Source organism: Streptopelia decaocto, assembly GCF_964273445.1.
Source record: "Streptopelia decaocto genome assembly, chromosome: 2".
In the NCBI taxonomy this organism is placed as follows: domain Eukaryota; kingdom Metazoa; phylum Chordata; class Aves; order Columbiformes; family Columbidae; genus Streptopelia; species Streptopelia decaocto.
This window is the reverse complement of record NC_138655.1, coordinates 96,547,511-96,563,887: the sequence shown is the minus strand read 5'-3', so window position 1 is coordinate 96,563,887 and position 16,377 is coordinate 96,547,511. Positions and strand designations below refer to the sequence as shown.

The 16,377-nt window shown below is 47.5% G+C and overlaps 1 protein-coding gene and 1 long non-coding RNA gene across 4 annotated transcripts in view; one reads left to right on the top strand and one right to left on the bottom strand.

Moving 5' to 3' along the window:
- LOC309437044 overlaps positions 1-4,601 on the top strand; it is a 41,083-nt gene extending 36,482 nt beyond the window's left edge. The window contains exon 3 of the long non-coding RNA XR_014183477.1: positions 4,244-4,601. This is a non-coding gene — a long non-coding RNA (uncharacterized lncRNA). The remainder of the gene's footprint in view (positions 1-4,243) is intronic.
- Positions 1-11,560, bottom strand: part of E2F3 (E2F transcription factor 3) — a 43,199-nt gene extending 31,639 nt beyond the window's left edge. Inside the window, exons 1-2 of one of the 3 annotated variants that reach the window (XM_082046913.1) lie at positions 10,919-11,060; positions 10,377-10,737 (exon numbers count right to left, since the gene is read on the bottom strand). In XM_082046913.1, coding sequence (XP_081903039.1) covers positions 10,377-10,391 — 15 coding nt within the window. In that variant the 5' untranslated portion in view covers positions 10,392-10,737; positions 10,919-11,060. Of the gene's footprint in view, positions 1-10,376; positions 10,738-10,918 lie in introns of all 3 variants that reach the window. The other 2 variants (XM_082046912.1, XM_082046911.1) reach the window with 2 other exon arrangements.
- Positions 11,561-16,377: the final 4,817 nt, after the last annotated feature.

Genomic DNA, 16,377 nt, shown 5'->3' with positions numbered 1-16,377 from the left:
ACATTTTTGCTTGTTCTGACTTATTGCTAAATTGATTATTCTCCAGGACTGAGAAAGAGGGAGAAAGGCAGGAGATGGTAATCACCCTTATAAAATTATTTAAGACGGTGAAAGAATTGAATGTGTCTTGCTTTTCCTAGCAACCTTCTTTCCAAATTCTGAAGCAAATAAACCACACTAAGGATAGTAACCTGAACATATGGCTCTCTCTGAATAAGGGGAATTTGCCTGCCTACAAGCTTGCTTTTTTATTATTATTATTAAATATGTCAGTATCTGGAATCCCCTACATGGCAAAATGGATTTCTGGCCCACAAAAAAAAAAAAATATGTAATTAACTTCTGTCCACAGAAGGCTCTACCTAAGCTTAATATCTAGCCAATGGCATGCAACCTGTTCACTACTGTTGCATTCACTTCCCACACATTCAGCGAAAGCATGATGTTACCACAATGAGAAAAGGGAAGGACTTTGGTGCCCCAAGGTAAGCAGAGCAACTTTGGAGAATGGATGACAAGCAAACAATGTTGGAGGTCTCCAAATGATCTTGAACCTTTCTCAACCATCTCTCATAAACACCCGCAAAGCACATTGCACCAAGTGCAGCAACTCATGGGATGTGCTTTTATTTTGCCACTCTGTGTTGCATGGTCTGGACTCTGAATGCTCCCCAGTCCTTCTGTAGAGCAGCTGAAGCAGAGGACCACTGGGAGGGATGCTGCTGACCCCCAGATCTGGAAGAGGGGCCTTGCAGGCTCTCAGTTGCAAAGTAGATGTTGCGAGAGCCCCAAGAAGGGAAAAATACCCCCTGAAGTTCCTCACTCCCCACCTGCAATCCAAGAAGGCAGTTGGCAGCAGTGTGCAGAAGACAATCACAGAGAAATTTGCCAACAAGCATGAAAGGGTAGCGAGGGTGCCAAAAGGTAAAGGTCTGCATTTTTTTTTTTTAAGCAACAAATAAAAACCAGCAACAAAAATGTGACTAGAGATTGAAATCAGAAATGAAATTGAAGTAATTTTATAGAAAGAAGTGTGAACTGAAGTCACACCAAAAGCCACCTAAATTTTTCTCTGACTATCATATGCAGTTTCCCATGTTCATTTGTCATCTTCACAGTGTCACTTTTCAAGAGAACAGTTCTCAGCTCAGCACAACAGAGCAGTAATACCAGTGGGCATGCAGAACATTAGCATGTTATAAATAAACTGCTAATTTGAGGTGGGAAAAAACCATCAAGGCAGCTTCTATGATTAAGAACCAGAGAAAGAAAATGAGCAACTTGCTTATGCTTTCAAGACATCATCTTTTTGTAAGAGAGCTTTTCCTAACTCTCAGTTCCTGAGAGAAAAAAAAAATAAATAATAAAGCCAGTGAAATACCCACTGAGAAGACAAAGCAGCCACTGAAAATGCTATTATCCCTGTCCCCACATTGAGCAGTAAGTTGTCTTTTCTAACAGCTCAAGAGGTTTGTGCTTAAAAAGAATACTACAGCAGAGTTGTGAAGCTTCGGCTTCCTCTCACCCGACTCGCAGTTTTACATAACTCTCAAGAGGCGTTTTTAGGCTACAGATACCACGCAGCTGAAAAAAAGAAAGAACGAGGTGCAGAACTATTGTACAGCAATTTGGATCTGGGTTACTTGGTGCCGCTCGATAAAAGTCTTACCATGAAAAGTAGAACTTTATTCCGCTGAGCCACCGGCCAGGATCATTCGTGCTTGTGATAGTCCCGATCACCACCCTCCGTCTGCCCTGTGCGGGGTTCCCTTCCCACCCCATCCCCGGTCTGCAAGGACAGATAACGCCCCGGCACAGCACGGCTGCCACCTCGGGTATTATTTCTGTACCACTCCGGCATTGTCACTCCTTACCAGTGTGCCACTTACTAAGCAATATTATAAAAGTTTCTGCGAGTATCTATGTTTGCCATGAGCTACGATAATGGCCTCATTGCAATAGCCTTGATAAAAGCTCCAACAAGACAGCTTTCAGATATCACCACACAAAAGCCTTCTGTGAGAGCTGTGACCAACATCAATTCCCGCTATGCGAAGACATTAGACAAAGTGTGAACTAGCTTACTGTACAGGGACAAAAAAACGACTGTCCATGTGTGGGACCAACACTGTCTAAAAGCACTCCGCTGGCAAGGCAAAATAACACCAGCCTATATACATGGTAATTGCCATTTAATTCCAGAGTTAGCAGCACCAGAAAACAAGTACTGAAGTCACTATTAGGTTACTAGCATCACTCAAGGCATTTTAATTCCATATAATTCTATTTCTAGCCTTTCTGACTGGAAAATGACCTTAAAACCAGCAGATGTTTAAAAAGCCCAAACAGAAGCTGAAGGAAAGCCCAGTTTCCACTACAGAAGCAGTCAGAGAACACAACAAACCCCCCCAGACCTGCTCCTTAAAGCATATATTTTCCAGTACACTGGAGACAATCTGATATTCTGCGTATGGTACAAGATGAGACCCTTTCTGCACATCATTTTATATTTTTACATTTCTACTTACACTGTGGTAGCACCCAAAAAGGCAGAAGCCTACTGACAGCATAAATGGACCATACTAATATAAATGACAGGCCAAGAGGTTACTTTTTTTTTTTCTGCTTCCAAACCTGAAATTTGCTGGATGACACCTCTTAAACGGGAGTGTAGGCAGAAGGGACGCAAGCAAGTCTACATGCCCATTTGTTTCTGAACAACATGCAAGGCAAATTTGAAAGCAAAGTTTTATAGAGAGCATAGTAAAGTCGCTCTATGGCAAAGTGTTTCCCTCTAAAATTACACTTGTACTTTAAAATGTGTAAAAATCATAAAGTCCTATGGTGCAGATTCAATGTCTTGCAGCAAAAAAAGAATATATCTGTTACTGCACTCCAGTTCTAGTAGGATTTTGTAACTAACAGGCAGAACCAAAATTAAGACAAAGTCATATTTAGAGAGAACTAATAGCATCAACCAATAAGCCTGACACAATATCTAAGAATTCGACTCTTGCACTGGACGGTGACAGCCACCATTGAGTCCTAAACCAGAGACTTTTAATGTCATTTTAATTAACAAGGAAGGACGTTTGCCAATGAGTTTCTTCCCCCGCCCCACTTTCTAGCAGTAAATTATGCAATATGCAACAACCTTTGAACCAACAACTATACAACAACCAAAAAACACAAAACCAGAATACCACTGTAAAGAGAAGAAAGTCTTTCAAGAAGTTCATTAATGAAAATTACTTCTAGAATATACATACATATACCAACACACACATACCACAACATGGCCCAGGACTGCTGAAGCAGCCAGGACAAGCAGACACCTCTAGTTACTCAGTTTCCCAATACAATTTATTTTTACTGAAAATAATTGTTTACATGTTTTCTATGAGTTTTCACAGATCTTGTGAAACAACTAGTGGCTTGCAATGTCTATGTGATGAGACTCTAAAATCCTGTTGTGAAAGTATAGAAATGAAAGCCAAAATAATAGCAGCTGCCTCTTCTAACAGTGGCTTGTTCATATAAAGCTTGAAATACCAAGGACCCAACATCTGCAGTACTGCAACTGAACATCACAGGAAGCACCCAGTATCCTCCCAAAAATCAGTTTCTAGACCCATGAAGTAGGGCACCTGAAAGTGTCATCAGCCATAGGTAGTGGACACTTCTAGGCCTAGATGCAGCCACATACAAGTTGGATGAAATTCTGAAAGTAGATGCAGGTGATCAAATTAAGTCTCTTACTTAAAGTGATGAAATGGGGTACTGGTTTTACTTCTAGAGGTAGGAATAAACAAAAGCCATACTTGCCCACTTAAGTCAGTGCAGTCACAGAAAAGATGCCAACTGATTCTGAAAAGGCGATCTTCAATGCCCCACCCTTCCTCCCTAGCTTAGTCCCAGGCAAAAGACCACTGGCACAAAAGCCTGAAAGCTGGAGGGCACAAACGTACCGTGGTGGCAGAGTGAGCCTGTTGGTCTTCACACTGTAATGGGTCAGGTCAACAACTGTTCACACTCTTAAGTAGGACAGGAGAGACGCAACACATGCCATTAACCTTAGGCAAGTTCAGTTTGCAAGCAACTACCAATGCATTTGTGAAATATTCAGATATGTATAAAAAGGCAGGCTAAAATGCATGAAGTAGAATGCTTCTACCACATAGCATAGGCCATTTTCAGTATGCTCCAGCTACATCAACATCTAATCAAACTCTTCTCTTTACAGGGCTTGCAGACAGAAATATTTACCACAGCTCACCTTGAGCCCACAAGGCATTAAGAACTCCACAAATGCCATAAGAACCAGCAAACAGCAGCACCATCCAAGCAGACAGCACTGGAGACACCCCTGCCAGGCATAGCACTTCCAAGTGTGGTTTTGGACCAACTTACTTGAGGAAAACAGAAGTGAAACAGTTCCCTTTTAAAGATGTGATAAATTGGGCAATTTTGCCAAGTCTGTCTTCAAAAAGAACTGAAATTGAAACTGAGTCCAAATACTTCATCAGCAGCACCTCAAAGCATGGAAGCAGCCCCATCCTGGAGCCACCAGCAGCCTCTCTCCCACCACGCCCCCTGCCCCTAGGCACCCCCCTTCAGGGGGTTTCTTGTCCCAGTAGCAGCAAACACAACTCTGCTCTTGGAAAACAATGCAGGAAATTATTAACTCTGCCAGCCAAAACAAAAGCCCGAAGTCCAACTTAGTCATTTGTAAGGATGAGAGTTGCCACCATATATACACACACTCAGTGCTGCCAGCTGTAAATGAGATTATTTGCAGAAACTGTTAAAACCTGGAGATTCAGTTATACTACTAAGAGCTTTTCATTTGCTGAAGTCTCACTCTGGGCAGGGCTAAATCTACATTACCAGCATGGGTGCAAGAAGCCTATCTGAACTGAAGCCATGGTCTCCAACCCATCCTTAGCCAGCAGCTCCTCCAGCAGCCAGGATTAAAGCCTAAGCCACCTTCCCACCCCTCCACAATGAGCCCTGCCACCAGAGCCATGACCATTGGCCCAGTACACACCTTCAGAAGCAAAGCCTGAAGGTTTAAAAGGTCACATACTTGAAGATGTAAGCTTTTCTTAGTAGCTTCATTTCTCATCCAGTCCTCCTCTCAGTGCTCTGGATGGGCGGAGTGGTCTGGACTCTTCTCCCACAGGCACATCAGACCTACTGGCCTGCACAGGACAGGGGGTCCAAAGAGGAATGGTGCTGCTTCATTTTCCTTTTTGCAACCTACGCTTTGCAATAAGCCTTTCACACAGCAGTTGGGCACACTCAGACCCTCTGGTCCGTATCTCCTGTTTCAACCCCAAGGCCAAGTTAAGACCTCGTGAAACAAGCTGTCTCTGAAAGGGTCTCTGGTTCCTGCTAGGCCAGCAAAGTGGGTTTACCATGTCTTCAAAGTATCTTTCAAAGCTGCCAATCCCCAAAAGTTTCACAAGTAAAAACAACTAACAGATGTGTTTGTTCTCACGGCCTTTTATAAATGGACACTATTATTTTAACATTAATGGCTTTCATTTCAGGAGAAATTAGATGGTCTAGCACTCTTCAACATGGAGAAGACAACTGAAGACAGCAGATAAAGTATCATAAACTCTGTAGAGAAACATATATGAGAAAACCACTTTCACCTACCACAATATCTAGGAAAACTCAATAACACTATAGACTGCAAGTTGAAAATGAAGAAAAAAAGGAAAAGGCGAAACCAAGGAAATTTTTTTTTCTTCCATATAAGATAACCAAATCATAGATTGAATCTAGTTGTAATTCTGACCTTATGTAGCAACAAATTCTAACAGGGATTAGGCAAAAATCACAGGCCTTTGGTAGCTATAAAACTCATTGGAACTCCAAAATAAGGAAGTGCTCTCTCAAAGCAAGTAAGAGAAAGGCTGTCCTGTGGAAGCACTCTTCTTGTGGTCCTTCCTCAAACATTTTCCACAGCCATAGTCAGAGCAGTAGTGGGAGAACCCCTCACCTTGCAAGGTACAGGTACAGCTATTCCTAAATTTCAATATTTTTTTTTTTTAAATACTTACACACACTCACAAACGAGCACGCTGTAAAAATTAACAGAGCAGCACCAACGTACCTGGGACAAAACAAGGGGAAAGAAAACGCCTTGAATTGCTCAATCAGTGGAAGCAGCCTCTACAGAAGAATAAAATAGCTGTAATATAGGCCCCATGAAGCCTTTGACAGGCTGGTGGCACAAGGAAAATATCTTCGTGGTGAGAACAGGCAAGACCAACTACTGACAACTGAAGCTTGGTGAGCTGATTTAACACCTCAACACCACTGCATGGGAACGCTCCTGTCTCCTTCCTTCATCTCACTCATCCCACCTTGGGCCACATATGCCCAATTCCTACCACATGCCAGACTTAATGCTTATCAGACCCAGCTATTTTACCTTGTTGAAGCAGTGGAAAACAGAACCACCAGCACAAGTGGATGCTCCTCAAGCGCAGAGGAGCAGAGGGGAGAGAAGAGTACTGCAACACCAGGGGTAGGGTGAAAGAGGTGCTACAGAGGAGATGGTAAGGGAGAAGCAAGACTACTCCTTCCAGCAACAGCAAAGCCTTTGAGTGGCTCAGCTGCTCATGGAAACCTGCCAGACGTTCTTATCATCATGGAGAAACAAACCTACTGTGCTTCAGTAGTTCTGGTACCACACCAGCATAGCTGGGCTCTGCGTGAGGACAGCAAAGCCACCACCAGCAAGCACAGCAAGCTACCGGTTACTCCTGTACAGTTTTATTAGGATGCCCGGTTTCCACTAGGTGCTTGTTGGCACGGTTGGGCAGTCAGGATTTATACCTCTTCGAACTCTCCTCAGGCAGCTGTACCAAAGGACCATGTGGTACCTCCTTGGGCTCGGCAGCAGCCTGTCACTCGAGGAGATGGATTTAAACCAAAGAAACTCCCTTAAGTGATATTTAAAAACTGAAGGCTCCAGACTCATGCTAGCATTCACTCCTAGTAACACAAGCTATCAGGCAAAGAAATATGAAAACAGCTCTGAATATGAAAACACCTATCTCTTCTAGACACATAAAACTTGCTATTCCTGCAAAATAAAGTTCCTACTTAAACCCACAAGTTGTAAAAAGGAAGTGTGTAGTTTTCTCCTGTACTTTAAATCCTTGTTCAATATTTACATCATATTTGGCCTGCTCCTTTACCTAAAACCTAGGAGAAGTATTTTGCATTACCCCATTTTTTCCCCTTCCAGCTGTGACTTGCTGAGGAGGAAGAGGTGCTTTCTAAAACACCAGAAAAATGAGAGAGGTGCTAAGTATTCGGTTTGGAAATGTAAATCCTCCCACCCCCTTCTGAAGTATGCCGAACCAGGCTCTCCAGAGCTCATGTCATCTAAAGGCCACAGGAGTTCTCTAAAGATATTCTTGTTAAGAGGATTTAGCCCCTTTTAAAAAGGACTTAACATGTGGGTGGTGTCTCCATTTAAGCATTTTCTCATGGCTAAGAAAATGGCCCTCTTCTTAAAGGCTTATCTTCATAACCCAAAGACAGTAAGAAATTCTCCACTATTTGAATTAGAAACATTTTGAGCAGCTTGCTTTTATAGCAGCCCCATTTTTAAGTACTGGGATTTGCAAATGGTAGTGACTTTCTCACACCAAGTGAGAAGCCAACACTAGTGAGAAAGCATTTGGGGTACATCAAACATTAATTTCTCCCACATTTTCATAAGGAGCCAAGCTGATTTGGAATCTCACTGCCACCAAAATGGCATGGTGTCACTAGTCCTGTGCCCTCTCCCTGGCCACCGCCTTCTCTTGATGGTCCCTGGCACTTATCAGACCTTCCATTAGCTGGTTCCACCTGCCAGCCCAGCCGAAACCCTTTATTTATTTATTTTGGTTGGGATTAATTTTCCATCCTGGGAAGCCTGAGCTTCCAGAAGGGAAGAAGTGGCACCAGTCCCTGGCAGGGCACAGGAGAGGACACAGGATCACCTGCCCCTTGCAACAGCACTTGACCCCATCTCCAAATGCTCAGGCTTTCCACAGGAGCTCAAGCCAACAGTTGCTTTGCAAGGGTTAATTCTTCATTACCGTTTGTGTTTAAGCCATGGCAGGGGTTGAGATCTGCCCGGTAACACTTTCTATTAACTCCACAGGAATTGTGAAAAAGCTCCTCAAGTTGAAAGAGCAGGCAGACTGGGCCAAAGCCTCCCAGAGCCTGGGCTCAGCAAGGTCCAAAAGCCTGGTTAGCAACCCTCACAGGAGCCTCTGTGACAGAGCAAGGAACAGGCTTTCAGCAGTATCAAGAAACCTGCTTGAGAGATGGAGGAGTGTGCAAACTCTCATCTCTCCAGGACTAGAGCCACCTGTTGTTATGGACTAGGCTACCTTTCAAGGCTTTTTCCAGCACAGTTACACTTAGACAACCATAGATAAAGTAGCTAATGAATTCCCAGGGGGGTTGGGAAAAAGTGTAGTTTGGAAAAAAAAGTAACTTTTTATTTTGCTGGTACAGCCAAGCACCTCCCTGAAGAGCCTAAACTGTACTGCTACACTGACTCTTCCATTTACACCGTAGTTCATATTTGGAAGTGATGAGTGGGTTGCCAGTGCAGTTACACCTGCAAAGATAGAGTATTTTCATAACCATAACCAAAGCAGGTGTGCAGGCCAAATTTTACACTTTTCCCTACAGTCTTTTGCATAGTAGGGCCTTGTTTTCAGATGGGGGGGTCTCAGTCTCCATGTGCTACCTGCAACTCAAGTAACGAAGCACTAAATTTATATCGGTGCTGCTCGCCTGTGCTTGCTGCCTCAACTACCCAGAATTTTCTTGCTCATCTTACTGGGCTTTGACATCAGTTTCTCAAAAATGCTCATCTAGGAGCCAACTGGGAAAATACTCTTGCCTTCCCATCCCAGAAAATCCTCTTCAAGTTTTGGAGAAAACTAGGTGGGAGCTGGAGAACTACAGAAGGGCTGGGTCATCTCCTCACCAAGCTGCTCAAGGAGCAGAAAAAAGGCAGAGCACTGAGGCACTTCAGCATTACTTCCCAAAAGATGGTCTGCAGCAAACCAGCACGGCTCCACGTGGGCACAAGCTGTCAGGGTAGAGCGGGATGTGCAGCCTCTTTCCTGGCACATGTCACGGATGGCTTATCGCCCTAGGAGGGTGCCAGCCAGAGCCCATAGATACCACCGGCCTGACTGCTCTCTTCCTCCCCCATCCCACATCTCTCCCAAAAGTAAACATGGGAGCTGAGAGCATACAACAAACTCACCTACAACTTGCGTTGGGACTTGTTTGCAGGCAGAGCCCAAAATTGCCTTCCTGCTTCCAAGCCTTTAAGGGGGGAAGAAGCCTTCCTAGAGTTTTATGGACAGGAGTTCCTCCCATTAGAGAGGTGAAATTAGAGAGGTGAATGCTATCCCAAAAAAAAAAAAAAAGCACTAAATTCATATTTAAAAGGCTTGTAGCACCCATTAAGGAGAAATTTTAGGAGTTCCCTTTGACAACAGCATCCCTCCCACAGAGCCAAAATATCCAATACAATTATTCTCCCAGAATCATCCCGTAACATATACTCTTCTTTGTATTTTTGTATTCACTTAACAGCACCTTCTAGGAATCAAACCTTTGCGTAAGACAAATATTTACAAAGCATCCTGAAACAGCCTGTTTGACACCCATCGCTGTTAGGGTATGCTGAAGACCAGGGGCCCTGAGAAATCAAGTATCTTCTACAGCAAAGACACTTACTTAAAGAAAAAAAAAAAAAAAGGTTTGGATGGGATTTGAAACTTCCATAACTATCTCAGCAACCAACACCTGCAGAAACCCCTGCAAAAAGCAGCTCCTGCCATCCTCACAGTCTCTCAGCTGCACGAAGACACAAACGCTGCTCTTGCAAAAGTATTTCAGAATTACAGCAGCATCCAATACCTGGACCATCATCGACTGCATGTGGGGGGAAGGGGCGGGAGGGGGTGTTAAAACCCCTTTTGCCCTGGCAGGGGCGCACCGGAACAGGAGGGGAAGGGGTGAGAGGTAGTTCAGCGATTCCACGCCACGGGGCGGGGGTCGTGGGCACGGGGAGGGGGGCGGGCGGCTCCCACGACCTTCGCCCGGTGGGGATGCCCTGCGTCCTCCCCCACTCTCCAACCCGGCGGAGCCCACGAGGGCCGAGCGCGCACCCGAAAACAGAGAGGACAAAGAAAATCCCATGAGTGAGGGGGCGGATTTTTTTTGGGGGGGAGGGAGGAGCAGATATTTGGGGGGGCGCAGAATTAGGGGGGACAGAATAAGGGGGGCGGGGGGAAGGGGTCGGGCGCGCCGCCGCCCCACGAGTCACTGACCTGCTGCAGGGGCATTTCCGAGAGCGGCGGGGGCCGGGGGCGGCCAGCCGGCGGTCGGGCTGTCCCAGGCCAGACGGAGGAGGAGGAGGAGGAGGAGGAAGCGGCGTCCCCCTCCCCGCCCGCCCCGGCTCCCAGTCACAGCCGCGGCCTCCGCGCACGTGTGCCAGACGTCACCGGCGGCTCCGGGGGTGAAGCGGAGACACCGGCGGGGCACGGCCCGGCCCGGCCCCCCGCCCCGGGGGAAGCGGGGCCCTTCCCCGCCGCCGGCTTCTCGCTCTTTTGCACCCGTACAACGGGACGTGGCGGGGGATTTTTTTTTTTTCTCCTTTTTTTTTTCTTCCTTTTAAATAAGACCCGGCAGCTGGGGGTGGGAAGAAGGCAGGAAAGTTTATTGCAACAAAGCGCTGCCTCCGCCTTTCCTGCCCTCCCCCCCTCACCCGCCCGCCCCCGGGCCCGGACGGCGTGGGGGAGAGGGCCTGCCTGGCGCTGATCCCCCACCGTCCCCTTCACCCTCCCGCGGGGACGGGGAAAAAAAAAATTACCGGGGGGCGGCCTCCGCCTCCGCCGAGAGCGGGCTGCAGCAGCGCCGTCCTGCCGGCGGGTCCGTGGGGGGTGCAGTACAGCGAGCTGCCAGCGGGCTGGCCCCCATCCGCCGCCGGGGCAAAGGCACCGGGAGCCTGGGAAGCAGCAGCGGAGGAGGAGACAACACAGGGCGCCCCCGCCGCCGCGCCGGTGCTGCGAATCTGGATGAAGGTGCCGGCGGCAAAGCGGGCCGGGAAGCCGGCGGGGGCTGCTCTGAAGTCCGTGGACGGTGCGGGCGACGGTGCTGCCGGGGCCGGCGGCTGGAGTCCCCTTCTCATCCTTCCCTCCGGGTCTGTCCCCGCAGCCGCGTCTCCTCCTCCCCCCGTCCCTCCCCCCCCGGCCTTCCCAGCTCCTTTCCTCCTCGATGCCGAGGCCCCGCGTAAAATACTGGGGGCTGCGGGTGCTGGGGGGGCCCCGGCTGCAGGATGCGGGGTGCCGGGGGGGGACGGAGGCGGCAGAGCGGGCAGATGCGGCGGATGGAGCGGGGCCGCTCCCGCTGTGTGGGGCCGGCTGGAAAATGGCTCCAGGAAGCGGCGGCTGCTGACAATGAATGAAGGGAAAGGAGACGGGTTACGCGCCAAGGGCCTCCCGCGAAACTCGGATTTCCCGCCCTCTTTTCAAACCAAATTTGCATGGCCCCGCCCCCGAGGTGCGCCCCTCCCGCCTCGCCGCCTCATTGGCCCCCGCCGTCCTCCTCGCCATCCAACGGGGCGCCGCCTCCCCGCCCCTCTCCCTTTCCACTGGCCCACCGCCTCCCGGTGAGGCCGTGATTTGCATATCGCCCGCCGATTGGCTGCGGGGGCGAGGCTGGGGGATTCCCCCTGCGAGGAGCCGGGATCCCGGTTCGCCCGCTCGCTGACAGTGACAGCTGCGGCGGCGCCTGCCGCAACGTGCCCGCCGGAGGGGCCACCCCGACGGGGGACGGGCGGGAGGGAGCGCGCCCGGGACACGCCCCGCGGCGCCGCTCCGCCCCTCGGCGCGGCCGGACCGGGCCCACCGGGCTCCCCCCGGGCCGGAGGCGGGGGACGCCGGTTTGCAGCCCCGGGAAGGCGCTGGCCCGGCCGGCGTGCGGAACCCCTGCCGCTCCGGAGCGGCTGGGGGGTGCGTGGGGCGCGGGACTGGCGCCCCTCTGCCCGGCGCCTCAGGGGTCACCTGAGTTCTCGCCCTGGTTTGCTCGACCCGCCTGTGCGGGTGAAGCTTTCAGGAGAGGCGTTTAAAGGCGTCCCGACGCGGGATTCCACGCTCCAGCAGTCAAAGAAGCACTTTCCGTTGTCTTCATACTTCTGCACCCACAAATCATCAAACCAGCCTGTTTGAAACTTTTCCTTTTTTACTTTTTTTTTTTCCCCACGAAAAGAGACCACCCATCAAATTATTCCTTTCCCTTCCCTTACGCTCTGTATTACTTCCAAAAAGTAAACCACTGTGACTATGTCCACCAGCTGTTTCCACTTTCTGGGCAGCATCTTCACATATTAAATGCCACCTAAACTGAAGTACCCCATCAACTTCTTAAATCCTTCCACCCCACCCTACCCAGCACTCACTAGTCATGTCAAATTTTCCCATGGTTTGTTTCCCTGCCCATGCCACCAGAGCTCTGGACAGACAGGCTGCACGTCCAGGCTGACACTGCTGACTTGGGCAGATGGAGACCCTTTCCCTTGGTAATATTCCCCATTTCCAGCTCCAGCAGGTATACAAACAAGTTGCTCCATCCAGCCTGTGACCCTGCTCAAACCCCTGGCCTGACCCCAGCTCAAACAGAGCAGATGCCCACGGCGTGATGTTGTTGCACATAAAACAAGGGCATCTTCCTTTCTGGGCATGGCTTACATCAGGAAATTCTGCTTCATTTGTCATTGGAGAGGCCTTGATTAAGCTACTGCATGGAATTCTGGGCACTGTACATTAAGGAAGACACAGCCTGGAGAGAATCCACAGGAAAACAGAATAAAAAAACATGGTCAGAAGAATGTTTCCTGCTACAAAGGTTGGCTTTTTTTTTTTTTTTTTTTTACAGGGTGAAAAGCAGGGGAAGAGGACATGGCAGTGGTGATCTGACACAAAGTCACAAAGAGATTGCTCCTCCTCCATAGGAAGGATAATGGACTTTTAAGCAACATTAGATTTAATCTAGATAATTGGGGATCAATAGATGTTAGAGTGAGAAAAACCTGCAGCAGCCTACCCAGGGATACCAGAGGGTTTTTAGTAGATGAGGAAGACTTCTTTTAGGGTGATGCAAGTTTGTGCTGGGCACCCAGAACCTTCCGAAGTCTAAAAGCCTTTCCAAATCTTCATCATGGTCCTTCCAGACCAGGCAGGATCAGGGCTGGGCTGAAAGATTTCATGTTCTTCTGCAGAACCTTAGCATTGTCTAAAATTTTATCTAAATCTGCAGTTCTGCTACAGTGGACCACTCATCAGGAGTCAGTTAGCAATGTCCAACCTTGTGGTCATGCACAGCGTGAAGCTGCTGAGACCTGTGCTTCCCATGTCTTGGCCACGGCAGGTATAGCAGCACCTCGCTGCCCAGGTCAAGTGTATCCTTAGCAGAAGTGAGGAGAAACACAGATCTCTCACCATCACAGAGTTACTCTTCAGTTTTCTTCTGGCATGTCTTTTATGGTTTTATCTGCCTTTATGAGCTAACTACCCATCATGCAAGGGCACCCCATTCCAGGACTCACTGCCTCATAGCGAGAGGAGGTTACTGGGGCACATCCAAGGGCCAAAGCAGGGCAGAAACTGAGGAGTGAGGACAGCAGCTGAAGGGGGAGGGAAAGGTCCAGATACAGAGAAATGTGTGGGCAGATGGGCAGTAAGCTTCCTTATAATTCAAAATAAAGATTTTTTTTTTTTTCCCCATGTATGGAAATGGTAACACTACATTGCTTTTGCCTATCTTAGAGGAAAGGGACTGGAAATGACAGGAAAGAATGGTAACCATGGGCAGCTGTGAAAGGAGTAACGGCAACTCTTAAGGAAAAAGGAGAGGAGAGGGGATGAGAAAAGGGAAGGGAAGGGAAGGGAAGGGAAGGGAAGGGAAGGGAAGGGAAGGGAAGGGAAGGGAAGGGAAGGGAAGGGAAGGGAAGGGAAGGGAAGGGAAGGGAAGGGAAGGGAAGGGAAGGGAAGGGAAGGGAAGGGAAGGGAAGGGAAGGGAAGGGAAGGGAAGGGAAGGGAAGGGACATCTGGGAAACAACATGGATAGAGACAACAGAATTAAAACAAAAGGGGGGGGGGCAATATGAAATTATCAAAGATCCTGCAAGATGAAGAGAAGAGAAGAGACATGGGCCATGATTTTACATCATAGGGAAAGAAAAACAATAAAGAAACAAGGTACAAATACAGCAAAGTAACAGCAAGAGAGTCCTTAGAGCAGACCTTTAAAGAGAAAGAACAGAGAAAGGCTAAAGTATAAAAAGAGCCATGTAGATATAGTAGAAACAGCCAGGATCCCAGGAGCAGAAACAAAACACAGGCAAACAGAGGGAGGAAAAGAGGCAGTACACAGGCTAAGGCATGGTACGCTTCAGAATTCACTTTTGTATATTGATTCCTTCATTAACTAAGTTTCTAGTAGCTCATTACTCTGTAAAGGGCATAGGTCAAGCAGTTGAAATAAAGATAAAATATTTACAGTTAAATCCTATATTGTTTATTTGTGTGTTGTTTTTCATTGTGATGGAAAAGGGTCTGGCTTAATGCATAAGAAAGGTTAAAAGTTTCAAGAAACAAACAAAACCCTGTTACACTCAGGACACTTTAACTGCATTATAATAAATCCAGAAAGACAACACCTATTTTTACCCAAGAAAAATAAGAGAAAATAAATCCTTACCTCAGCAGAAGAAGAAACTCTGTCAGGGAGCATTTCCCTGTAACCAGATGTAAAAAGCTAGTCCCAGAAATGCACACCAGCCAAATGGGATGGCTGGGAGACACAGCCCTTGTTGTCTGAATGGGAAGGTGGTACATCCCTGCCTTCTGGAAGCAGAGTTGTACTGTGACTGTGATGAGGCTGCTGGAGAAACTTCAAAGAAAAGCATGGAGTTCATCTGAAAAGCAACTTTGCCCACCTGTGCAGAAAACACTGGAAGAATGTCGGGGGTCGAGACCCCGGCATGGGTTCTGGCCTGCGGCGACGGAGGAAGAAATGTAGCCAATTCAATTTGAATTATAAACATACTTCGATTTATTGATACAGAGCACAGGCCTTTATAGCGGTTCTACTAATTATGCCTACTCGTCAAACACCGATTTGATAGCATACGTAATGAGCCCATCCCAACATACATAATGAGTCCATCCCCTTCTGTGGCCCCCCTGGTATGTGAATTCCCTCATTATCTCGGAGCTGCCTCCTGAGACTTGTTTATCCAGGCCTTTCTCAGGAGCTGCCTCCTGAGACTTGTTTGTCCAGGCCTTTCTCAGGCAATACCTTCTCACTTACCCTTGCTCAGCTCATGCTAACTGGGGCCTACTTATGCTAACTAGAAAAGATCCCCTTCATAGAGAGGGTCTCATGCCCTTTTTCTCTTAGCCATTCTCCAACAGAAGAACAGGTGCATTTTCTTCAAACACGATTCTGTACCAGATAGTTCGGCTTGCAGCAGGGCCTATTAAACATGTAATTCACTTCCTAGAGCTAATGGAAAGTGGAAAGTGAAACATACTAACAAGTGTACAGAGAGCTACACAAAGGAAGACAACTGCAGGCCCAAGAACCTCTGTTGATCTATAAAAAACAAATTGCTGCCTACTGGGATGTCATCATCCAGGTACTTGTTGCAGAGAAAATACCCTGCAGAACTCAAAGGCTTAGGAGATACTATAATTAAGACTGATGCACAGCTCTGATTTACCTTTCCTTGTGAGCATGGTACTATGGGACAATAATACTGTCCTTTTGAGGATGGTCTTTATCTACATGGCGATATGCAATTCTACCCACACAGTATAATTTAGGGAAAATGCTGCATTTGTCCTGAAAATGGATGGACCTGTGTAATGAGGATTGCCTTCTTTGGGATTTTGACTGTTGATGCAGGTAGTGGAATAAACAATGGAGTTTAAGCTTTGCCTCAAAGTTAAAATGGTTAAAAGCTGCCCTGGAGACTTGGATTCTCCTGTGACTTCTCCCGTGATGAAGATTCTGGACAATGTAAAACTGAAGATTGCAAAAAAGTTCCTTATTTTAAAAAACAAACAAACAAACAAACAGTCTCTAAGAAAGTTTTTAATAGTAACAGACGGTAAATAAAATACTGAACAGTTACTTACTATGTAAGTCCTTCCCAAGGGGCAGAACTAAGATGATACAAAAAATCACTTTCCTAATTATTAACCTTTAAGAACCCATTTTCTTCGATTTTGGAGCTTGACTTCAGAACAATCCAAGAAAGAGTGGAGA